The 27,262-nt window shown below is 38.9% G+C and overlaps 1 protein-coding gene across 1 annotated transcript in view; it reads left to right on the top strand.

Annotated features, from left to right (window-relative positions):
* Positions 1 to 27,262, top strand: part of LOC150087313 (E3 ubiquitin-protein ligase LRSAM1-like) — a 533,929-nt gene that overhangs the window by 302,619 nt on the left and 204,048 nt on the right. The window contains exon 12 of the mRNA XM_090372443.1: positions 11,801 to 11,888. Coding sequence (XP_090228569.1) covers positions 11,801 to 11,888 — 88 coding nt within the window. The remainder of the gene's footprint in view (positions 1 to 11,800; positions 11,889 to 27,262) is intronic.

The raw sequence follows: 27,262 nt of genomic DNA, 5'->3' as shown, positions 1-27,262 counted from the left end.
AAAAGATTCTTGGATTCAGTTCGCTTCCACTATCACCAAAAACACCAATACTAGATTAATCTGAAGGAAAATCCAACATCTGAATGGCAAATATCCATTGTGATCCTCTCCAGTATTGATCTGTAATGGACAGGAACTGTCTTCCTCCAAAGACATTGCAAACGCTTTTGCTAAAGCCTTTGCAAAAATTTCAGCAGCAAATTCATATGATACTTCATTCCAACAAATTAAAGTGGTAGCAGAAAGGTATAAGTTAAATTTCAACACCGGTCTGTCTCTTCCATATAATCAGCCTTTTACTATATCCGAGTTAACAGATGCTCTTAACAGAGCACCAAATAGTGCAGCTGGCCCTGATGGTATATTTTATATTATGCTAAAACACTTGAATGATACTGCTTTACAAATTCTTTTAATATTTTTTAACAGAATTTTTGAGGAACATGTTTATCCTCGCTCTTGGAAACATTCACTTGTATTAGCCATCCCTAAACCAGGAAAAGACCTCTCTAATCCAGGAAATTATTGTCCAATTTCCTTAACTAGTTGTTTGGGGAAAACACTGGAGAAAATGGTTCTAAAGCGCCTCACCTGGTTTCTTGAGTCACATAACATCTTACATAAAAATCAGTATGGCTTTCGGCAAAATAGATCTGCATTAGATTTGATGACCAAAGCAGAATCAAACATCAGAAACGCTTTTGTCACAAATGACCACTTCATTATGGTTAGTTTTGATTTAGAAAAGGCCTTTGATACAACATGGCGTTTCGGTATTCTACGGGATCTTTACACCTTTGGTCTACGAGGCAGGCTTCCTTTGTTTATTCAGAGCTTTCTCCAGGGTAGAACCTTTCAGGTTAGTCATCTAAATGTTCTTTCTAGAATTCATATACAGGAGGAGGGGGTCCCTCAAGGATCTATCTGGAGTCCTACACTATTTTAAATAAGAATAAACAATATCATACATGATATTACAAGCACAGTAGAATTATATCATTATGCAGATGACCTCATGATTTCGTGCCAAGGAAAAACTATGAATTCTATTGAGGGACAGTTTCAAATCTCAATTAACAAAATTGAGCTGTGGATGTCTCGCAATGGCTACCGCTTATCAGCACAAAAATCTAACTGTATTCATTTCTGTAAAAAACATAAGATCCACCCTGAGCCTGAACTACATCTTAAAAATTTCACCATACCTCTTTCCAATAGTATCAGATTTCTTGGCCTAATCCTGGACAATAAATTAAACTTCAATCAACACATCACATATCTGAGAACCATTTGCTGGAAAAAATTAAATATTGTCCGAGTACTATCTTCATTGACATTGAGTGCTGACCGATACACTCTGCTTCAGCTATATCGGGTATTAATTCGATCTCGCTTGGATTACGGAGCTCCAATGTATGACTCTGCCAGGAAAAGTGCACTAACTCGGCTAGACACTATCCATCACAGTGCCCTAAGAACTGCTTTAGGAGCATTCAGAACATCCCCTGTACAGAGTCTATATATAGATGCACATGAACCTCCACCTCATCTTTGGAGGAAAATGTTGATCCTCAACTATGCAGCAAAAATACGGAGTCTTCCTTTTCATCCTATCTCGCCATACTTACTTGATCCCCAGTGGACCACATTTTATCAAAACAAACCTAATGAAAACAAGCCTATTGGGATAAGGTTGCTACAGTTAACACAATGTTGGAATCTAGACATAGGTAATGTCTTTCAGGAAATGAGCAATCATGACCCTCCGTGGTCTGATTGTACACCGGCCTGTGACTTCTCATTCCAACAATGGGGGAAAAAGCAAGCAGCAGACCTTACCATCAGGAAACTTCATGCTGCACGTCGCAGAAAATTCTCGGTGTCTTCAAATATATACCGATGACTCGAAAACAAGTACGACAGTGGGTGCAGGGGCAGTTTCTTCTATCTTTTCTACTTCTGTGTCCCTTCCAAAGGAATGCAGCATCTATTCTGCTGAACTGTGGGCGATTAAAATAGCTCTGGATCACGTGATTAATCTGTCCAGGAAGCGAATTCTCTGGGTGCAATAAAATCGTTGAAAAATCCATCCAAACCAATCCACTCCGTCTTGAAGATCACAGATTATTGCGTTACAAGCTGTAAACCAATCAGTCAGTTTCTGTTGGATACCAGGCCATGTAGGCATCAAAGGAAATGAATACGCAGATCAAGCCGCTAAACATCCAATCATTGTAAGATCTCCTAACTACCAAGTGCCATACACAGACTACAAATCAGTCATAAAAAATGTGTGTGAAGAGCAATGGTTGCAAATCTGGCAGGCTCAGTATGGCAATAAACTGCTTCAATTTAAACAGGAACCTAAGTTGTGGCCCTCAAGAATGCGATCAAATAGGCAAGAGGAGGTGATCCTGGCTAGGACGCTTATTGGGCATACGTATCTAACTCATATTTATCTCTTCAAGGGGGAAGATCCGCCTATTTGTGCATTTTGTCAGACTACACTTACGGTGAGGCATATTCTAATAAATTGCAATCATTATAATAATTATCGAATCAAAATTTTCAAATTGCTTTCACATCTGCAAGAACCTTTGACATTACCACATCTGATTGGAGACAATGCAAATCTAGCTGTGTTCTTTTATTTCTTAAAGCAGACGGGATTATTTTACAGATTTTAACTGGTAATTGCACTACCAAATAGAATCAGGCACAATATGGCCTTAGCAGCCCTTGTGCCATTAAACATATCAGCCAACCAATCAATATGAAATTTCAGTTTTGCACAGCACAAACATGATGTAACAAGACTTTTACAAACAAATAGGCATAATGATCGTATGCAGTGCTTATTTGTATCTTTTATCATAGAAAATAATCTTCCTCCTCTGAGTTGTGCTAATTATACATGAGCATTGTTCAGAAATATTTTTCTTGATAGCTAAATAGCAAAAAAAAATATGAGCATGGTAGAACAAGCAACGGGCTTTGTTAGTGAAATTCATGGTAGTAATGGCTCTGAAAAAGAGGCCATATCGGTTGCTACAGATGGCTCTAATAAAAGTGATTCCAATAATAGGAAAAGAAAAAATCAAATCAAAAACGCCTTACTCTTGATGCCACCATTAGAAGGTGACTCTTCAAGCTAAAATTAGAACATCATCTGAACACCTGAAAGCTTGTGGGATTCCTTCAAAAAACTGCATGGCATTTAGTGTTGATAACGCACTATTATATTAAGCCTAAAACTGTAGTATCGGTTTAAGTAGCAAGGGCGAGTATTAAAAGATTGGATTGAGCACATAGTGTTAATAGGCTGCCCTTGCCATCTTATTAATTTGCATGTTGAAAAAGAAACTGTTTGCGTTGGTGGAAGTGGATGAATACTTGGCGGAAATTTACTACTATCTAGAGAGAAGTGCTACAAAGAAATATAGAGTTAAACAATTTCAAATGTCATTAGTAGCATTGCTCAGTGTTCATTCCCTGATGCTTTAGTGGTTTTGTTATTTATTAACAATATTTATGCAGGAATATCAAGCTCATTTTCTAAGTTTGCTGATGATATCACGGTTGGAAGGGTGTTACTGACAGAACTCAAGGCATACTACTGCAACTAGATCTATAAAAATAGGGAGATGCACCGAGAAGTGGCAATTAAAATTTAACATTATTAAATTCAAGGTGCTATATATGGTGTACAGTAATTCCAGAATAGCATACCAATTCAATGTACTGTACTCTTGGTTGTAACTCTGAAGTGGAGAATGAAAGAAATGAAGGGGGTAATTGTGCTTGTAATTGTACAGGCTTCTGGGACAGCTCTGAAGGTTTTTCCAGTGACACAGAAATTTTGTTAGCAGGGACAAGGAGATGATTATCCCATTGTGTAAAGCAATGGTTAAGCTTCATCTTGTTACTGTATACATCTGGAAGCCTCATCTTAAGAATGATGTGAAGCTGTAGTTGGAAACATTAACAGAGAAGAGCAACAGGTTAATCAAGGGCACAAATGGTATTCCTATTGTAAAAGACACCAGTTCTGCGACTCACATTGCTTGAAAATCCGGCATCTGCAAGGAGACTTGATTGAAATGTTTAAGCCTTTAAATGGATTGAGTAAACTAAATGTTGATAGCATCCTTATTCTCTATCAAACAACACATATAAGGACATATAAACTGAAATTGAACAAGGATGGCTGCAGTATAATTGAACAAAATTTTAATTTCATCCCAAGAAAAACAAAAATTGAAACAAACATCCGTTTGGTGTTGTAAAAGTAGATAGTTTGAATAAATTTAAGAAAACATTAGACAAATTATTAGAGGAGATGGACAAATAACTTTTTTGGGAACTAATTCTGTGTAAGTTTGCTTTGCCACTGTCAATACTAATACTAAATGCACAATTGCCCATAGACTATTTAGAAAAATAAACCAAACAATTTTTGTTCAGTGTCTGCATTTTAGTTGATACTGAGCTGAACAGTGTCTTCAGGAAAACAAACTATTGAGAATCTGTAAGTGAATGCTGATGATAATGAAAGTGGTACTTCAGGATGTGTCGCTTAAATATTCATTATTGCTGAGGAAGGAGGTAGACACCTCCGAAAGCTTTAATAGTGTTTTTATCGATTTTAAATTTATATTTTAATGCATTTTAACTTATTTACCTATTTTATTTTTGTTGTAAATTAGTTTTTTGTAAATAATCATATTTTTTGCAAATATTATTTTACAGTCTTTTGTATCATTTTATTTTATTTTATTTTATTTTATTATTAAATCAGTTATAAACGGTTGGTGTATATGTTTAAATTTGTGGTATGAATAATCCCAACCTTAGAGGCCTTATTGCAGATATAGCTGATGATAATGTCTACAAAAAAACTTTCTACTAACCAGTTGTTATCATTTATCCAAGGACTTCGGATTCCTAGAGAAAACATGAGATTTAACAATAATAATTTTGTGTAAGCAGTTGAATGTGTGAGAAGTTAGCTAGTCACATAAAGACAGTGTCACTAATTCTAATTAACCTAGCCCATAGAAAGGGATGACTTTAAAATGAGAAGGAATGAATGAATGAATATTTTCTTTAAAAGAGACTGTAATTAGCAGAGGGAGTAGGATTTTTCAACTTACACAACATGCAACTTGTCTTTGAAAACACAAACTTCCACAGACAAAATACAAAACTCCTGTATTTTTTGTTAAAATTATAATTTGAATTTTTGAATTTTTTTTTCTCAAAGTTTTTTAAGAGTTCCTTCATCCCTCTATTATAGCCAAATTATGCTTGTCTGAAATGCAATACCAGTGAAAAAAAAGTTACAAGTACACCATTGTATCCAATGATTGCATGTACAAGCATTATTACTGTGAGTAAGCCGACCGGGCTAGCCAGGTGGGTAAAGTGCCTGCCTAGCAACCCAAAGGTAAAGTGTAAAGTGTGTTCGTGTCAAATGGCACTAGGGGTTCCCCTATCTCCCCGTGGTTTTCTTTGTGGGTGTCACAGATCAATGTTCAGGCCAGAGATTTAAAAGTGTATGGGATTTGGAAGTATTGTGTTGTGTATTGTTGTTCCTCTGGCCATTTAGCCACTAGACCCCTGCTGGGGCCCAATGTTGCCCACACTCAGCCCCGTGGAGGCAGACCAAGTACACCAGTATTATAGTTATTTACTCTGGAAGGCCCTGCCACCTAATTTCCTGAGATTTCAGTGGCTAGGGCCTAAAAAAAATAAATAAATAAAAATAATAATAATAATAATAACGCGATTTTAAAGGGTGGTTCGCTAATGAGGTTAAATTTCAGAATTGATGAGCGATTTGGCTGTTATAATTTGGAAATTTATTTAATTTTTTGTCGTGTGGGACATACACTGTGATGTATATAGCGAGAGTGGGGAAAAGACTGGAGGGGAAAGACAGAAGCGGCCAATAGGGAAGACGACCCCAGATATCAGTGCGGCATGCTCATGCCGCACCAGGAGAAATAAACGGGGGGATGGTCCTGTCCCCTCCCCCCGCCAGGATAGGGAGAGAAAGTGGGCCAGACTAGGTGTCCAACCCAGATTGCCAAAAGGCGAGGCGACAGCGTAGCTGCAGTCACAGTCGAAGTTTTTGATTGCCGGTTCAGAATCACTTCAGGTGGGTTACTACGGTCACAGTCATGGATGTTCAGTTCAGTGTCACTTCAGGTAGGTCACAGTCTTGGTTCAGTGTCTCACTCATCTCATGTTCATCTTATGGGGTTAGTAAGAGGATTGATGACTCTGGTCAGTTTTTACTACTGCTTTAATGTCAATTCAGGTAGTCATATTCATTGAGAGCATTAGTCCTGGCCTTTTGCACCAGATCATGAATGGAGAGGTATCTTTGTTGGTAATTTCCTCTGATCACTTGTAGTCATGTCCATGCTGTAGTCTTGAATGTCTCCTCCTTGATTAGTTTCAATGGAGTTCTTCTATTCAAATGTTTCCATATTTTTGCGGATAGCGATTTCCATTCTCTGTCTTTTAAAGATGTCCTGGGCGTAGCGGCTGAATGCAGTATACTCGTCTTCCGAATCCAGGAGGTGATGCTTGTTGTCTTTTGGTACAAACTTTATGCTGGTGATGAGTACTGATCTTTGTTCCTCATAGCATTCACATTTGTGCATGATATGTTGCCACGTCTCCATATTGCCATAGGTGCAAGTTGGATGCTCAGTCAGTCCGAGTGCATTCAGTTTTGTGTTAAAGGGCCCATGGCCCATCAGGAGGAAGATGGTGTTCAGTCCCCTGTAGAACCATTTGGGGGCCTTTGGATAGGTCTTTTCTTCATAGGGTATAAATTTCCTTGTGACTTTACCCTTGTCATCTCTTGCCATCTCCTCTGCCAAGTTCCTTTCAGATGTTCCATGATTTTCTGTTTTTCTGTTCAGTGGTTGTTTGTAGGGTCCAGTGTAAAACTGTCAAACGTGGTCAGTGTTCCCTTTGCCAGGTAGTACATCAACCCACATCTTGCCACCTCCAGGTCCAGAGGGAGAGTTCCTGCTAGGACCTGCAGCACACAGGTACTCACTGTGTTACACGCCCTGGTGATGGTGAGGAGTATTTTTCACTGTATCATTTCGATGATTCTTTTATTTACTGAGGTTCTTGCTGGAACGTAAAAGTAATTGTTGGGACAAAAATTGCTGTCCTTTAAACAACACAAAGGTGTTGTTTAAAGGACAGGTTAGAATCTAGGATAATGCCTAGGTATTTCATCTGTTTTGCTAGTTTGATTGTGCTTCCCCTTACTTTTATCTGAGGCGGCCGTCTGCTGTTGAATGTTCCTCTCAGTAGAATTGAGTTCGTTTTGGTCGGAGAAATCTCCAGTGTATGCAGGTTTGCCCAGTCCTGGAGTACTTGCAGTTCATGGTTCGCACGGACTTCTAACTGTGATCTATAGCTCGCTGCCACCGTTAGGACGAGATCATCCGCGAAAACTTGTGTGTTGACATCACCAAAGTCGAGTGCCAGGAATTCATCAAAAACAGTGTTCCACTGGAACGGCCCCAGGACAGATCCCTGCAGGTAGTCCCTGCGGACCAATCTTGTCAGGCTCTGGAATGGTGCCATTACCCTGATTTTTCTGTCAGAGGTAGGATCTAATGCAATTATATAAATTCATGGGAATTTTTGCCTTGTGGAGTCTGCCCAGGATGCTCGGCCACCAGAGGGTGTCGAACGCCCCGGCAAAGTCGACCGCAATTACCAGGAAGTACTTTTCGTTACATTGTGCTGCGCTTTCTAGGAAGTTCCGAATTGCCTCAATGGTGGAGAGTCCGGGTTCAAACCCATATTGTCTGGGTGACTCTAGGTTAGCTTCTTTGTAATGTCTGAGTATTCTTCGATGTAGTATTCTCTCCAGGAGTTTACTTAGTGTTGATAGCAGCACTATGGGATAGTAAGAGTTTGGTTGTTCAGGTGGTTTAGTTTGGTTTTACAGGATGAGCTTGAGATGTGCTGTTTTCCAGCTGGTTGGGAAATGGCCCACTCTGAGGCAGCAGTTGAAGAGGTGCAGCAGGGGTTCCGGTATGTGCTCCACCGCCCTCTTAATAAGTTCTGGGTCCAGGAGGTCAGGGCTAGGGCATTTCTGGTTGTGCATTTGTGTTGCGGCTTCCTGCAGCTCATCCATGGTAATTGACGGCTCCATTTGTTATAGGTGTTATAGGTCTCGTTTGCCTGTATGATGGCTTGTTGGTCTTCCGTGAGTATATTTGGTGGGTCTTTTATAATGGTGTTCAAAATGTTGGCCACCGAGTCGTCCCATGTTGTGGTGAGGGTGCGTTGCGGCGTTATAGTTGCTGTGGTTATTTTCCTCCTGGGGAGTTTATTTGTTGTGATCTTGTAGACTCCCCAGGGATTCTCAATACCTTTAGTTGAGACCAGTCGTTCTCAGGAGGACTTTTTACTTTTCTTTATACTCTCAGTATAAGTATTTCTCAGTACTGTATATTGGCGGCACAGGTAAGTGACCTCAGCGGGCGGTCACGACCTCCGTGCTCTCTGGTATTCCTTCCTTTTTTGTTGGACTAATCTCCTTTGTTGTTGCAGCTCTGGGGTCCACCAGGACGTGGCCTTGCTTGAAGGCATTTTTCTTTTTATGGCGACTTCAGCTGCCTTGGTTATAATGTTTGTTATTATTTGTTGCAGTTCGTCTGGGTTCTCTCTTATTTCTTGGCCGTCCTGTCTGGTTTGCCCTCTTCTATCATGTTGGGCTCTTGGTAGAGTTCCCAATTGGTTTTGGAGATTGCGAATCTGTTTAGCATCGTCCTTTCTGTTGCGGTTCTTGCTGTGGTTCTCTGTATCCCGAAGGTGATTGTACAGTGATCCGACGTGGTCCAAGCATTTTGCACCGTCCAGTCTGTCACGTGGTAATCGATATTTCTTGTGGTTAGGGTGATGTCAATCGTCACCTCCCAAAGTGTATTACAGAAGGTTGGGAGGCAGAAAGGTTGATTTTTAACCATCGGTATTCAGTTAGCCAGGAATTCTTCCAGTCTTTGGCCATTTCTGGCACTGTGCCAGACGAGGGATCAGCAGTTGGTGTCGGCACCTATTATGATCCTCTGTCCTGCTAGGGTAGTTTGGAAATCCAGGAGATATGTAATGGTGAAGTCAATTGCAACGCCGGGTCTGCAGTAGAGAGAGAGACTGTGTATAAGCAGCCAACAGAACTGATTATATGAGTACATGCTTCCCATGGCATGCATAACTGTGGGATCTTGATTACTGTAATTTCTGGGTTGCGGACTATAATCGCTGCCCACGGCATATCTTTGTCACTCTGTACTATTTTAAACCTGAGCGGTATCCCCTAACCTTCTTCATGTGAGTGTAGGGCTCTTGAATAAGGATGAGATCAGCATTGTCTTCTTCTTCTTTTAAGCATACTTGGGAGACCACTGCTTTCGCACGTTGCACATTTATTTGGTGAATTTTTAGCACTCCATCATTTATATTTTTTACGTTGCATACCCATAATCGGTTCTGAGTTGATATGTGCACTTGAACTTTTGATATGTTGGACATTTTGGATCTCTTATGGAATGCGTATGATTTAACCTTAGTAGCTTGCAGTTGATGCATATGGGATCTTTTGCTTTGTTTGGGCAGCTATTGAAGTTGTGCCCCTTTTCGGAGCAGTGGCCACAGGTTGGTTCCCTTTGATTACATGTGTGTGTCGTGTGCCCATATTTGCAGCACCTAAAACACTTTACTATTGTCACATGTTCTCTGTACCAGTGGCTACTCCACTCTATATAAATTGATCGCTGTTCCCTCAGGATTTGCCAGGCCTCTGGGGCCAGCTCCACTACCCAGTTACAGTTTCTGCTACTTCTGGCCCTTGTTTTATACTTGGGCATGACCATTAGCTTTTCACACAGGATACCTGTTCCCCTCTAAGCCCAAGGAGCTTAGAGGGGAACAGGTATCCTGTGTGTTATCAGACACTCAGCCTAAAACACTGATGGATCCAATATCTCTCTATTACAGAAGATTTAGGAGAAGTCCGGTTGGCCTGCCTCCCTAAAATCCACTCATGCACACCTTCTCGATGGTAAGCCCTGTTACGTCACTTAGGTGACAACGAACGTGTAGAGTGGTTCTCTTCAAGACGCCTGGTCAGCGTGAAGAGGAAAAGACCAAACCCTCCAGCATATGAAAGCACGACGAAACAAATGGCCCTCAGTCCCCAGCAGTTTTCACTCTCCCTCTTACGGCAGCGAGAGGATCAGAGTGGAAGCAGAGAGTGCTAAAAGTATCTGGGTACGACCAGGCTGCCATGTACGGAAACTGAACTTGGCCTGTTATAACGTAAGAACACTCATTGGTGAAGACAGGATATTAGAGCTGGAAAAGGAATTAGAAAATGTGAATTGGAATATCATCGCTTTTGGCTGAAACAAGAAGAAGAAATGAATCACTTATAAGTTTATCAAGTGGAAATCTGCTGTACACCAATGGAAACAGTGAAAGGAGTGAAGGTGGAATTGTGTTTCTGGTCCATAAAGATTTTAAAAACAACATTTTGGAATTCAAAAGTACATCACCAAGAGTGTTAAGACTAATACTCAAGATTTCTAAGAGGTACAAGCTAAAGATTATAAAGATTTATGCATCAACATCAAGCCATGATGATGAAGAGGTTGAAGAAATGTACACCGAAATTGAGAGTCTTCTAGATGAGCAGAAAACCCACTACATTATTATTATGGGAGACTTCAATGCTAAGGTTGGAAAAAGGCGAAGTTTGGTGGGTCACACAATACCCTGGCAACAATTTGGGCTATCCCCACGGTCACGTGAGGGGGGGGAGCCAAGTGTTAAAATGCCCCTAGAGCAGTGGGATTACCTCCATATGGGGTTTCCTGTGGGCACCGAAGATTATGGTGACATCTAAAATATTGAAAAATGCATGTGAGAGAAGATTCCACAACACCATGGAAAGTTTATGGCGGGGGATGTCACTAAAAACGTAATTCACTGTTTTTTTAAACACAGTTTTAAGCACAGCTTGTTGGAGCAGCTTTTGCTCTGGATATATCACAGATCGTGGCACCCTCCCCAGTCAAGTACAAGGTACCAACGTGGCCTCTGTGTTAAAATTGCTGCCTCTCTATATCCCTGCTGACAGCCACATGGTGACCAGCGTAGGACTGGCAAACAAAGGAAACAGATAAATAACGCTGGTAACTTGCAAAATGCCAGTTAAGTACTCAAAAGTTCCTCACCTAGGGAGTCCACTGTCGTTTATAAATCACTGGATACACTTTTCCTGAAATAAAAGCACTAAGAACTCATAATTTAATCCAAAAATCACAGAGCAATGTTTCAGTGTGGCAGTAACAACGGCAGCCATATTTCCGACCCAACCCAAAGGTTGCGGGTTTGAATCCCACCTCGGGCTTGGATCAGAGTAAAATGCAAAACTTTGGGAAGTGCATTATAGCCACAGAAGCCGATGCTCCAACAACTAACAAAAAAAAAAAAAAAAAAACTATGAGTAAAAAGATATTGTTTCTGAGTAAAACATTATATTGTTCCTTTAAGGTACACAAAATTTTACTGGGGTAATAAACTATTTTTAAATTAGTAAATTCAACCATCAGTATGTCTTCTGATGAAGGCTTAAGCTTGTGCAGGCTTTTTAATTCTTGCATGAGCTAATATTCCAGGTATAAATATTTCAGACTGCATGCATTTTCTAAGAATATTTCAATTGAAAATGCATATATATTTTTTAATTTCTTTACAGCTCAAATGATAATGACCAAAAATTGTTGGATGTTCTTTGTGGACGTGCCCAAGACCAGCAGTTGCTGATAAATAAATTGCTTGAAGAAGTAAATATCCACTTTTAAACTATCACTTTTCTGGCATATTTAAAATCAGCGTAACTTGAACTTGTTTCAATTTTTTTCTGATAAGAATCTCTACCTTATACATATGCTAAGAATCTGTGTTTCTTAGTAATGGAAAATTTTTGAGCATTCCAATTTTGAGGTTTTTTTTTTTTTATTGATTAGTAGTATCTATAACCTCCACCCTTTTAACAAAATAATAAATATAAAGAGTGTATAAAATAAAGCAACAACAAGTGGCTGATTATTAGTAAATATTTGTATCTATTATAAATGAAAACTAGGTATAAATATATACTTAAAAAGAAATAATACTGTTTAAACTGTTTTAACATGGTAGATATATCAGCACTTTTAAATAAGAATTCTGATACAGATGTATCAAAATCATCAATTATAATGTTGTCTACTGCATTGCAAGGAGCTAACTTTTTCAAAACTTTTTTGTGATATTATGATTATTATTATCATTATCATTAGCGATATGGTGCAAAGAAGCCTGAGGCTTTTGCTTTTCATCCTCAGGCTTGAAAATGATCATCTGATGATATCCAGCTCAGGACCCTTGGTGTGCCAAGCCCATACTCACCAGATGTGAGCCCCATCTTCAGCTGGTTTTAAGTACTTTCAACATATGCATATTAGTTCAAACATTGGTTGCCTGCAGTTCTGAATATATTCATAAAAAATTATAATATCATTGAAATCCTGAAAATTTTGAGGCTCTCTAACCAGGAGGAGACCTCCAATCTCCTGCTAAAAATGTAGCGATTCAAAGTGCTGATAAATAAAACACTATCACTATATGGACACATAGCTGTGACCAGACAACATTCATTATTAATGATTAAGCAACTGCGCAAAATTTCCTTATGGCCACATTTATTCCTCTACAATAGAATCTGTACAGAAGACTGCTTCTCAGTACAATGTTACTATGCTGTAGTTATCATGCTAGTTCTTGATTTCTTGAAACCAGGAAAAGATACTCAGTGCAACTCATGACTTTGCCTGAATGAGTTACTTATGCAAAATTATAGAGAAAATGATCATCTGCAGCTATGATATCTGGAGAATTATAACCTCTTCCATATGGCCCAGAATGGAGACAAAAACAGATTGATGCTACGTATTTTAGTGTAATATTGAAAGCTCTGATAATGGAATGGTCATCTGTCCACCTTCATCCAAAACTTTGGGCAGTGCTGCACTTTTGAAATGCATTTGAAAACTTTACTGTATAATATATATATATATATAGTTAGGGAAGGACGTTACGTTGTGGTTTTCCATTAAGGTTATTACTAAATTAAAACCATTACTAAATTACAATGTGAAAATTAACAATATAGTTTATATTATTCACCTACATTACTATACATTAATATGTCATTTCAGGTATCTTACCAATACCCATCATCAGACCAAGCCGTTGGGGGAACAGAAAAATAGAAGAGTTACAAATTTGAAGTATTACTATTATCAGTAATCACAGTTACCAATAGTACTATTATAATTACCAATATTACAATTACAAATTATGGTTGTAAAGTATTAAATTTTTTAAGTTACCTTTACAATAGAAAACAGAAAACTAAGATATAGGCAACCCCCGTATAACACGGTACTTCTACAATACAGTTTTGCTCTAACATGATTGATAAATTTCAGCAATCGTCGCACAACATGGTACTTATATAACACAATTTCGCTCTAACAAGTTTAGTGAATTGCGATAAACTTTGCATAACAGGGTATTTTTGAGCTTTTCTGCGGGGGGAACCCTGCTATTATGTTGGATGTAATTTTATTATTATTATTATTATTACTAGCCATATAGTGCAAGGAATCCCGGGGCTTATTCTGCACCAGCTAAAAAAAATTTCCTAGTTACCCTGAGAGAGCGAGAGAGAGAGAGAGAAAGAGAGAGAGACAGAAGTAGAAGGGAATCACCAAGAAAGAGAAGAATGATGATATCCAGCTCAGGACCCTGGGTGTGCCAAGCCCATACTCACCAGATGTGAGCCCCAACATTACACTTTTTTTGAATCCCCGCTGTTGACTCGCTAGCCAAAAAAAAAAAAATTGAGAAATTCCTGTATTTTATTTTGTTGAGAAATTCCCATGTTACGTTCTGTGCTATTGAACTTGTACTTGAACTTGTGGAAAATCTAGATTTCAAAGTTTTATTACTATTGGATAGCACACCAGGCCATCCGAAAGATTTAAGTCATCCATAAACGTTGAAGTTATGTTCCTACCGCCACAGTTATACTGGGTTAATACAACTGCTTTCTTTCAGCTGTTAGATCAAGGCATTATATCCAACCTTTAAAACTTATTCCATCAGAAAATAATTACAATGGATTTTGGAAAAAATCGATTCTGAATCTATTGAAGTGTAATGGAGGCATGGAAATATTTCTCAATTGTGGACTGTATCAGAATTATAGCTTTATCACTGAAAGAAGTAAAACTGTCAATGTTAAATGCGTGTGACAAAATGTATGGCCAGAGTCAGTTCACTCAGGAAATATGATCGAATGGATAGAAAACGGAATCAGTGTGTGATAGTAGAACTTGCTACGTCGATAGGAGGGGAAAGTTTTGATGATATGACTATTGAAGCCCTCTTGGGTAGCACAGTTGATAGAATCGCCCTCCTCTCCACACTGGCCGGTGAAGACCTGAGTTCGAATCCTGTCAATGAAGGGAGGAATTTTAATTGGTCATTTTCACAATGTGGCTGAGTTAGTTGGGCAAGGGCAAGGGCAAGGGTAGCATGGTTTTTTTCTCCTGGAAACTCAGATTTTTTGTCCAGCAAAACAGAAAATTGACCTCATGACACGCAATTTATAGACAATATACGCAGAGTAACATGGCCTTAGTTGCCGATGCTCCTAAAAAAATAAAAAAGATATGATTACTGAAGACGTTCAAGAATTACTGGTAGAAAAAGAAAACAGCATAGCAGATTTGGTGCAAATGGCAGCAGAGGTAAAATCAGATCAATTGAGATGATGATATCGCAGATGAAAATTCTAAACTTCCAAATTTTACAGTAAAAAGCATGTGGAAAGGCATAAAGTTAGCCAAGCAATTAGAATCTTATTTTTTGAATGCAGATTCTTGAATGAAAGGAGCCCAAAATTCAAAAGTGAGCTTCAAAAATGCTTAGCCATATGATGAAATTCACAAAGATTTATCAAGCAAAAGCAAACTACTAAATCCTACTTGGATTCATTCTTTACTCATTCATATATACCAGAATGTAGCTGGAATAGTGGTCACTGATGGTGGTGGTGGTGCACAGTTGCAAGATATTGTCTTTGGGTAGCATATTTTTAGTCCACTTTTGGAGTTTAAGATTGCACTATTGTGAAGTTAAGATCCATGAAGAGGACAGCTCAGGCATGTGGTTGCAATATTCTCAAATGCCACATTCAGTTTTATTAATTCTTTGTGAGCTGAACTCCTGAAGGTCTGCTGACTGAAGATGGTTTGCCCAACACAGTGAGAATAATAGTGGCCAGTTAGTTTGGTTTTCTGGCAGAGATTATATTTTTGATGCATATTGCAACAATCAGTTTTCTCCTGATCAATGGTGGAGATTCGTGTGCTCCTATTTCGTTGTTTTTTATAATCCCAAAGGCTTTCAAAGAGAAGCATATGATGCTGTGATGGATTAGATAAAGCCAGCAATGCTGAATTATATACTGGTGCTCTATAGTTGAGCTTGGACCTGATTAAAGCTCTTTACAATTGGAGCAAAACAAGATGATTAGCTCCTCCACTTTGCCAACGAGAAGTTTCGCAGTATGTTTAACTTTTTCTGGCCGACAGTTCTCAATTGTTTAGTGTTCAAGGAATGTCAAAAAATTAATCCTAAAAAACAAAAACAAATTGTTTCATGTGCTGGTATTAACTTGCTATCCAAAATTCAGTTCTGGATCTGGATGAGATTATGCTGATAATAGAAATGGTGGCTTACAGACAGTTGCAGTGTACCATAAGCAAAATTAGAACATGGGTGAAGAAGATGCTGAAATTGTAAATGAATAGTGCTGTGTCAAATGTACTTTGGACATGTTCTGCTATGGGGTATATTGCAACTATGAAGAGAGTGGTCTCAGTACTGTGAGTTGAGGGACACCTTCTTCTTGTAGGAAAACATTAGACATTAAAGGTTATTATTATATGTCTGCAATTCTGTGTCTGCATTATGTGTCTGTTATTATGTGTCGGCAATTCTGCCCAGACACGATAGGAGGGAGTATATGATGAGAGCCTTGTCGATCAATTTGGCCCTGGAAAGATTGTGCAAGGCTGAAGGGGTAGAATTTTTTTCAGCCTGGACTGTACTTGTTAACAGGAGAGATTGCTTCTACAGGGATGGGATACACTTAAATAGAAAGGGTGCAAGAATATTTGCTGATGCTATCGAGGCAGTGTTAGGTGGGTCGGAAAACTGCTAGCTTGGGGGGAGACAAAGACTAATGGATTAACAGTAGCCACGGGCAGAGGTGAAAGAGATTCTTGCACTGCTTCTATTGGAATGAGCAGAAGCCTGAAAAACAAGATGCAGGATATTTCAGAGACTGCTGGAAGTCATTGCGGTACAAGTAAACACATGGGTTGTGTTAGGGTAGCTAAGAATAGAAACAGGTGCATGTATACTTGCGTGTACACTAATGCTAGGAGTTTAGTAAATAAATTTGATGAATTTGAGGTATTACTCAAAACATCAAAGGCAGATATTGTTGGGATATCAGAGACGTGGTGCCACACAGATAAAAGGAATGCAGAACTGGAATTTGGGGAGTACAACGTCTACAGAAAGGATAGACAGGATAGGAAGGGAGGAGGGGTTATGCTATTAGTTAAAAAACACATAAAATCCAAGGAAGTGAAGCCAGTTGACATCGCTGGACAGTGCAGTGTTGAGTCAGTTTGGTGTGACATAAGCATAGGTAAATCAAAATTGAGAGTAGGAGTGTGCTATAGGCCTAATGACTCTGATGAGTATAATAAGATACTGTACAGGGAAATAGAATGGGCCAGTAAATCAGAGAGTCTTATAATGGGGGATTTTAATTTCCCAGATATTGACTGGAATTTGTGGGTTGGTCACTCACACACTAGCAAGGCTTTTGTGGATTTATTGGATGATTGTTTTCTACACCAGCATGTTCGGGAGGCAACTAGAGGGAGTAATACTCTTGATCTGATTATCAGTAGTGATTCTTCATGCATTAGGAATCTGCAGATAAATGAACCACTGGGTGGCAGTGATCACAGTGTGCTGAAGTGGGATTTACTCAAGGAGGTAACTACCATCAGAGGTAAAGGGAAGGGTTTTTGCTTTCGTAAAGGCGACTATGCTGGTCTGAGACAGTATTTAAATTCTATACAGTGGGACCAACTGATGATGTTACCAACAGCAAATTCAAAATGGGAAGCATTCAAGGAACTAATCTTGGAAGCTACCAGGCTTTACATACCAACCAAGAAATATTGTTCAAGGTTCAGGCCTAAATGGTTGTCAGATGAACTAATGAGACATATGGCAGAGAAGAAAAATGCATGGGATACATACAAATTAATGGGTGACGTGGAAGCCTATGATAGATATAAGTTGGTCTGTAACCAAGTCACAAAGGAGATTAGGCAGGCAAAGGCAGATTATGAGAAATCCTTGGCAAAGGATGCAAAGAAAAACAGAAAAGAGTTCTTTACCTATTTAAACTCAAGAAGGAAAGGGATGAATCAGATTGGTCCACTGGATGTTGATGGTTCAACAGTTGAGGATCCAGCTCAGGTGGCTAACAATCTAAACGAGTATTTTGCATCTACATTCACACATGAGGAGTTATTCAGGAAGGGGAATGTCATAGGTGAAGTAAACATTGGCAGTGAGCTAGATGATTTTCTAATAACTGAGAGGAAAGTGGAGGAGAAATTGTTGAGGATAAACATAAAAAAGGCACCCGGGGTGGATGGGATCTATCCAGTTATATTAAAGGAGGCAGCAAAGGAAGTAAGCAAACCCCTAGCCATAATTATGAGAGCTTCTTTGGACTCAGGGGAGGTACCCATGGACTGGAGATGTGCAAATGTAACCCCAATTCACAAAGGAGGATCAAAGGCTGACACAAGTAATTATAGACCTGTTAGTTTAACTTCGGTTCCAGGAAAATTAATGGAGGCACTGGTTAAAGAAGCACTGCAGGATCATCTGGACAAGAATTCAGTTATAGCTCAGACACAGCATGGGTTTGTTAAGGGCAGGTCTTGTCTGACCAATTTGATTGGATACTATGATGTAGTCACAAAAGAACTGGATGCAGGGAATAACTTTGATATTATATATTTGGATCTTAGAAAGGCTTTTGATATTGTTGCGCATGGAAGACTGCTGCACAAATTGGAGAAGTGTGGCATTCGAGGCAAATTGCTGCTATGGATAAAGGGATGGTTGAGTGGCAGAAGACAGAGAGTGGTAATCAATGGACACTGCTCAACGTGGACTAATGTTATTAGTGGAGTTCCTCAGGGTTCAGTGTTGGGTCCATTGTTGTTTTCTGTATTTATAAATGATATTGATGATGGTGTATCAGGCTTAATGTCCAAGTTTGCAGACGATACAAAGGTTGGCAGGGTTGTTAAGGACACTACTGATACTATGCTGCTGCAACAGGATATGGAAAGGTTGAGCAGATGGGCTGAGAGGTGGCAAATGAAGTTTAACATTGACAAATGTAAAGTACTACATATGGGAAACAGTAACCCCAGATCAACGTATCAACTCTGTGGTACTACGCTGACAGTGGTAGAGAATGAAAAGGACCTGGGGATAATTGTGCAGGCAGATATGAAGTTCTCTGAGCAGTGCAGACGAGCTGCAAGAGTAGCTCATGGTGTCTTGTCAATGATATACAGGAATTTTTCTAGCAGGGACAGGGATGTGATTATTCCCTTGTATAAGGCATTGGTCAGGCCACACCTTGAGTACTGTATACAGGTCTGGAGGCCTCATTTCAAGAAGGATGTAGAGCTGCTGGAACGAGTACAGAGAAGGGCAACAAGATTAGTGAATGGAACAAAGGGTTGCTCTTACGAAGAAAGGCTTAAGTTTTGCAAATTACAGAGCCTGGAGACTAGGCATCGCCGAGGTGATCTGATAGAGGTGTACAAGGCTTTGAATGGCTTGAGCATGCTCAATGCCGATGGAAATCTTCCTCTTGCTCAGAATAATCACCTGAGAGGGCATAAATTCAAATTGAGGAAGGACGGATGTCGGATAGATGTGCGGAAATTCGCCTTTAGCCAGCAGGCAGTTGGTTTGTGGAATAGACTTCCATCGCTTGTTGTTGAAGTTGATAGCCTAAACAAATTTAAGGCTCAGCTGGACAGGTATTTCGAACGAATTGAGGGGTGAAATGGGAGTAGTGGTTGTTTTTTTTTTTTTTTGGCTGATGCTGAATAAGCTTGCTTTCTTGCATCATATGCCTCTACTAATGCTAATGCTAATGCTAATATTAAAACCACTCTCATACCATGTGAAAATTAACAATATAGTTTATAAGGCTGTTCGCCAACATTACTTTACACTGATATGACATTTCAGGTATCTTACCGATACGCATCATTAGACCAAGTTGATGGGGGAACAGAAAAATAGAAGAGTTACAAATTTGAAGTATTACAATTACCAATAATCATAGTTACCAATTTACGATCACAATACTACTATTACAAATTATGGTTGTAAAGTATTAAATTTTTTAAGTTACTGTTACAGTAGAAAACAGAAAAACTAAGATAATTACAAAGAGATTAAATTCTTACCTGCTGACAGACTGCTCTTGCTGATGCCTGCCAGCAGGTAAGAATTTAATCTCTTTGTAATTATAGGTAACCCTCGTATAACACGGTTATTAGGTTCCTGTAAAATGTCATATTGTGTGAAACCGTGTTATACGGGACTAAGAAAAAACTATGCAGTGTTTCTGAATATAACTATCAAAAAAAAAACAAAAAAAACAAAACGGTTGAATGTGGTATATTTTTGCAGAATTATCAGCAATATAAATAACTGTAGAACATAAAATCAGCAAAATCCTCAAAAGCATAGCTTCATTGCTTGCACTGAAAAACCCCTCCAAAGGGTTTTCCAGTGCACCAGAACTCTAGGAGATTCTTATCATGTTGTCAGACAAACTTAGATAACCTAGCTGTCTTTGCTGAATGAGAGAGAGATCTTTCTGCTAGTTACTATGGGTATCCTAGAAGTAGAGAATCCATTTTAGAATTGGGATATTTCTTGAAATTATAGTGATAAATCTTTTATTTTTTTTATTTCAGGTTGTTGGCGTGAAATTGAAGTTTTAAGATGAATAGGTGGAATAATGAAAAACATGCTGCCATTGTTGAACTGTACTTCACCAATGTGCTTAGCATTGTGAAATCTCAGAGTGCATACAGGTAAAAATTTAATGTTTGCAAAGCTCTCTCAAAATGTGACAATGCTTGTGGAAATGTAGGCAACAAACCATGCTCTGGACATCCACAATCTTCACATAATGAAAGAAAAAATCAAAGCAGCCTGTAGGTCAATGTTAAACAGTCCACAGAATTCAGTGTGACATTCTCAAGAAATTGCCATACCCAGATAAATTTTGCACAGAATTTTAACAAAGGACATACTTTACTTATTCTTACAAGGTTCAATTAGTCCAGCAATTATTGGAAATGAGTTCCTGGTCCTTGCAGAAGAACCAGATGTTTTCAAAAAAATTTTGATGACTGATGAGGCACACTTCCACTTAAGTGGGTTTGTAAACAAACAAAACTGACATTTTTGGGCACAAGAACAACTGAAAGAAATTAAGCCATGGCCACTTCAAGATGTGCAGGAGACTGTATGTCTGTGACACCAGACATACAGTCTCCGGGTCGTGTTGTGTACTCTGTTGTGTAACACAGAACTCTGTGAAGGCCAGAGGTTTAAAAGTGTGGGGAATGGTTATGTTCTGTTGTTTCCAGGGCCATTTAGCTGATGGGCCCCTAAGAGGCAGGTCACTTAGCCCCGAAGAGGCAGGTCAGGGAACCAGTAGAGGGATCTTAAGTATTCTGGCAAGCCCTGCCACTTAGTTTCTGAAGATTTCAATGGCAAAGGTCTATTGTTAAAAAAAAAAAAAAAAAAAAGTTTTTTTATTAAATGCTAGTACAGTAATACCCCTAAGTTACGCGATAGGTGTGTCCGACGAAAATCGCGTAAGTCGGGGTACGACTTTGCATATAAATACATATAAATTTTGTTTAATTGGGACCAAGGACTAACAAAAACACTAGTTTAAAAGAAAATATTTAATAAAATTGCAGTTATTTATACATATTAATAAAAATTATGTATTAAAAACATAAATGAGTTACGTAAAAAAGTTATTTCAATGTCGATGGCTTCATAAAATCTAACAAATTCGTCTGACGACACAGCGCCTTCTTTTTTTTCACGCAGAATTTCTTCATAGCAAGCTAATAATTTTTTATTCCTTGCTTTGTAGCTATAACGCGATCTTTGTTGGAGTCTTATGTTTTCTAAAATTTTTAAGCTCTTTTCAATTGAGCTGAGACCTTCTGTCAAGCTTGCAATTGTCATGTGCTTTTCTGGTGGAACTGGGTCTGAAGTGTCGGATAATTTAGTGACGTTTTGCTCACGCATCTCTATGAGCTCATTCATTGTCAGCTCCTCACTATGTGAATCCAACAGCTCGTTGACATCATCACCATTGACTTCCAAATCTAATTGCCTGGCAAGATTAACAACTTCTTCTATCACATGAGCGACATGATCAGTTTCTGGCGTTGTTTTCGTCTCGTTTTTGAAAAAAAATGGACAAAGTTTCTTCCAGACACCATTCAATGTTTTTTTGTGAATTTCATCCCAAGATTCTTCAATGATTCTTACAGCATCTAAAACATTGAATTGTTTCCAAAAGTCTTTAACAGATATCTCACTATTTTGTCTCATAGCTGCATTCAGATGTGCAAACGAACGCCTCGTGCAGTAGGTCTTGAATGTTTTGATGACTCCCTGGTCCATCGGTTGAAGCAAGCTGGTTGTGTTTGGAGGCAAAAACACAACTTTCACACGTCGGTCGAAATTAATTAGGGTGGCAGGAGGGTGACCGGGTGCATTGTTAATAAGAAAGATCAATTTAAATGGAATCTGTTTAGACTCGCAATAACGTTCGACTTCGGGTGACCAAACCAGTCCTCAAAAACGGAAGCTGTCACCCAAGCTTTATGATTTGACTTCCAAATCACTGGTAAGCTAATTTTAGATATATTTTTTAAAACTCTTGGGTTTTCGGAGCCATAAATTAAGAGAGGTTTTAACTTGCAGTCACCAGCTGCATTCCTGCTGACCATCATTGTCAATCGGTCTTTGGAAACCTTAAAGCCTGGAAAGTTTTTTTATTCGTGAAAACGATGTAATTTCCGACAAAAGTTGAGCACGAATCCGAACGCACACATATAAATATGACAGTTGGAATGCAAATTCTTGTATATGTGTGCAGCTCATGCGGCAGCAAAGTTGAATTTTGTTCATCTTTCGCTCTCACTCTCCGCCGTCGCACCGTATTTCGATAGCATATGAAAAACGACCTTGAAGATAGTGTGCGGCAGTGTTGCCAAACGAAAAAATCAAGAACCACGTAATTCAGAGTTCGTGTTAGTCGGGGTATTACTGTAGTTAGGTTAGAGCCGAAAGAGGATTAAGTTCAGGTAGACATAATTTAGACACTAATTTAAATTTTTGTTTAGTTTGGGAGCAAGCACGGCATGTTTTTGTGGAGACAACGAGACCTCCCCCTGGTTTGTGTGAATTAAGTCATCCAATACTATGTTCCATAGAAAAGCACCCAGGACTGAGTCCTGCAGGCAGCCTCTGTGGATCTGTCTGGTCAGTTGTTAATAGGTGGTATTAACTGATATAGTTCTATTAGTTAGGTAACCCTTTATGACATTGAATAGATTAATCAGGATTTTTGCTTCACGTAGTCTGACGAGAACACTTGGCCACCAAAGGGTGTTGAACACCCTAGCAAAGTTAACTGTGATAACTATAAATACTTTTTCTCCGTTTGTTTTACTGCTGATAATAGATTCTGGAGGGCATCCACCATGAAGCGTCCTGGTTTGAAGCCAAACTCTTTAGTGAGATCAAATTGACGTTGGAGTAGTGTGTTGTTGGTCTTGTGTGCAGTAGACGTTTGAAAAGCTTGCTGAAGCAGGAGAGTGGTGTGATAGGTCGATAAGAGTTAGAAAGGTCCGGTTGCTTGGAGAGGTTTTTCAGTATGCATTTACCATTGGCCTGTTTCCAATGCATTGGGAAGGTCCCTACCCGAAGGCAACTGTTAAACAGGTTAAGTATCAGTTCTGGGGTGAACTCCACAGTTTTCTTAATGATCTTTGGCTCCAACTGGTCCTGTCCTGGTCATTTGTTATTCCTGATGAGGGCCACAGCGGCACAATTAATTTATGGAGGTTGCAGGGCAGTTCTAATTCATTCATGTGATAGTCCTCGTTATTGCAACACAGTGTAAGCTGCTCCATGGTTGAAAGATCTCATCTAGTATGTTTGTGATGGACTGCTGCCAGGTTGTAGTGAGGATGCCTTGTGAGGATTTTGTGGAGGTAATCACCTTGCCCCTGGGGAGCTTGTTGGTGATGATTTTGTACACCAGAGATCAGAGTTCCCAGTAGTAGCTGCCATGATTTCTGTTTTTCTCTGTATGGCGTGGTGTGTTATGGCTCATTGAGTGTTTGGACCTTTCTTTTTAAAATGATTAAGGAAATGCTGCTACTGTCACTGGTAAATGATATTGCCAAATGTTAATAACTTTTCTACAGCCATTGCTGAAAGATGAAAACAGGGAGGAAATATGGTTCCAGCAAGGCAGAGGAAAGAGTCACACATCCAGAGAAACAATGGCATTGCTTTAAAAAATATTCCCAAATCATTTGGACTCATGATTTGGAAACATTGTTTCCTCTGAGATCTCCTGATCTCACTGTCCCAGATTATTTCCTTTGGGGATTTCTCAAGGACAGAGTGTATTTTAACACACCAAGAACGATTGTAGCTCTCAAGGAAAATATTCAGAACATAATTTGGAAATTGTCAATTGAACAAAGCGATCGCAAGTGTAGTGTCTGAAGTATGACAGTGCAGACATCAAAGAGACAGGCATCTGCCTAATGTAATAAAATCTCCAAAGTGTGTACTTTCAATAAACATAGTAATATGTCTTGTATCACATCATATTCTTTCACAATCTTTAAAAAAAAAAAGAGTTTACTAGTTTTGGGACACTCAGTAGTAGAGGTCTGCATGGGCTTAAGCCCAATCTGGCCCAAGGGCTTAAGCACAAATATGGATCTGGTATCACAAATCATAATCAAGCTTGGGTCGGAGCAAGTAGCACAGAAAACGTTCAAGTTTGGGTAATATTTGGGTTAAAATTTTATGAATTGTTACAAGTATTTCAGGCTTCCTCGAGGCATTATATTCCAAAGAGTTATTAGAATTAGCAAGTAGCAGGTGGTAGAGAAAACATAGAATATAAAGTTATCTGTCACTATTTGTGTTGCATTCCAGGACAAAATACGTGTACTAGGAATATCCAACTGGTATCAGAGAAAGGGGAAATCCTATATTAGTATAAGCAGACTATTCAATCGAGCTAAATAAAACAAGTGTTGAAATGTTGACGAAATGGGGAATTGTTTTCACAATGAAATGCAATAAAGTTGAATTGCCTTAGCCATGAAATGAAAGTATCAGAACAGAAACAAATTAGCATGGTAATAGTCTTGTGTTCCTGTAAAAGTTCCTGTGTACTTTCTCAAGATGAACTGCCATAACCCCGGGGAATCACATCTGGTTGAGTATGAGCTTGGCACACCCAGGGTCCTGAGCTGGATATCATGATTCTTTTCTTTATGATTTCCCCCCCCCCTCTCTCTCTCTCTCTCTCGGGGTAATTCAGAAAATTTTTTGTTTTTGCCTGGTGCAGCATAAGCCTCGTCTTCCTTGCACCATATGGCTAATAATAGTTGTCAGTATTTCCAACTAGGCAATTGCAAATTGTAGTGGATTTTTAAGTGAGTAACAACAAATGGTTAGAAATGTTTGAAAAAGTTTGGGAATAAACTGGTATTCATATGAAATACCAGGAACACTGATTTGCACATGATTAGACCAATTGTGATGTGTTCTGCTATTTTTACACCTGCAGTAGTTCAATCTGATTGTTCTCTCTCATTTTGCAGCAGAAGGAAATGTGGATGAAGAAGAAATATTTCTTTTTTGTATATTTTTAATGTTATAAAATTTGATTTGGTGACTTTTTATGGGGAAACAGACTTTTTAATTGTATTTGATGATTTATTAGTAATGAGAGATGGCAATGCTGATTTCTGGATCACTTGTGTTGTCTGATCTTAGCATTAGTGTTCATGTCTGGTGAGTATGGGCTTGGTACACCCAGGGTCCTGAGCTGGATATCATCATTCTTCTCTTCTCTCTCTCTCCAGGTAACTTTGGAAATTTTTTTAAGCTGGTGCAGCATAAGCCTCAGGCTTCCTTGCACTATATGGCTAGTAATAATAATAATAATAATAATTAGTAGAGGCATTTGATGCAAGAAAGCAAGCTTATGCAGCATCAGCCAAAAAAAAAATAAATAAAAAATAAAAAATAACCGCTTCCACTTCACCCCTTGTTTGTTCGAAATACCTGTCCAGCTGAGCCTTAAACTTATTTAGGCTATCAACTTCCACGACAAGGGATGGAAGTCTGTTCCACCAACCAACCACCTGCTGGCTAAAGGCAAATTTCCGCACACATCTATCCTACATCTGTCTTTCCTCAATTTGAATTTATGCCCTCTCAGGTGATTATTCTGAGCAAGAAGAAGAATCCCATCAGCATTGAGCATGCTCAAACCATTCAAGGCTTTATACACCTCTATCAGATCACCTCGCTGGTGTCTAGTCTCCAGACACTGTAATTTGCAAAACTTAAGCCTTTCTTCGTAAGAGCACCCCTTTGTTCCATTCACTAATCTTGTTGCCCTTCTCTGTACTTGTTCCAACAGCTCTACATCCTTCTTGAAATGAGGCCTCCAGGCCTATATACAGTACTCTAGGTGTGGCCTGACCATTGCCTTATACAAGGGGATAATCACCTTATCCCTGCTAGAAAAATTCCTGTATATCAGGGGTGGGCCACATCCGGCCCGCGACGATCTTGAATCCGGCCCCCTCGGTAAATGCATAAATATAGAAAATCCATAACTGACTACACTCGCCGTTAACGTTTGGCTTAATTCGGTTCAATCGGGAATCGCGGCCAGTACAACAGTAACCAAGTGATTCTACGCAGCGTCAAAGAGTTATTTCCTAATTATTATTGTAGCATCGATCGAACGAAGTTCCTTTGGGTTTGACTTCTTATTGAAAAAAATAATATTGGTGCGAGATATTTTATGTTTTATGCCTTTTCTAATTATTACAATTTTTAATTTAATATAATTTAAATGAGCCAATTAAAAAAAAAAAGAAAAATTGATGCCGAATGCAGCATTTTCAATGATAATTGGACATTCAGATATTTTTTTTTAAAATACATTAATAATTTGGTAATTCAAGTAATATAACATTTTTTAGGTTCTGATCTTTTTTATTAAATCGTTCAATCTATTCCGGCCCGCATCACGATGCGAAAATTTAATTCGGCCCGCTGACGAAAAAAGTTGCCCACCCCTGCTGTATATAATTGACAAGACACCATGAGCTACTCTTGCAGACTGTCTGCACTACTCAGAAAACTTCATATCTGCCTGTACAATTATCCCCAGGTCCTTTTCATTCTCTGCCACTGTCAGTGTAGTACCACAGTGTTGATACGATGCACTGGGGTTGCTGTTTCCCATATGTAGTACTTTACATTTGTCAATGTTAAACTTCATTTGCCACCTCTCAGCCCATCTGCTCAACCTTTCCAGATCCTGTTGCAGCAGCATAGTTCAGTAGTGTCCTTGACAACCCTGCCAATCTTGCATTCATCAATGTTCCAATTGAACACAAGAACAATATTTATGAATAGGTTTTGAGTTTTTAGGTTTTTTTTTGTTTTTTTTTCAAATATGCAAAATGAAATTTGATAAAATCCAAGGGGAAAAAAAAAAAATGTTGATATATTTTGAGAAAAAAATTACATGCTAAAAGTAAGGTATGGAAATTGCTTCATGAAATACAAGATGGAACAAACTACTGAAGAGAAA

This window comes from Mastigoproctus giganteus, chromosome 4 (genome assembly GCF_048544385.1).
Source record: "Mastigoproctus giganteus isolate SK-2022 chromosome 4, ASM4854438v1, whole genome shotgun sequence".
NCBI classification, from domain to species: domain Eukaryota; kingdom Metazoa; phylum Arthropoda; class Arachnida; order Uropygi; family Thelyphonidae; genus Mastigoproctus; species Mastigoproctus giganteus.
Note: the sequence above shows the minus strand (reverse complement) of the source record. Positions and strands in the feature narration are given on the sequence as shown.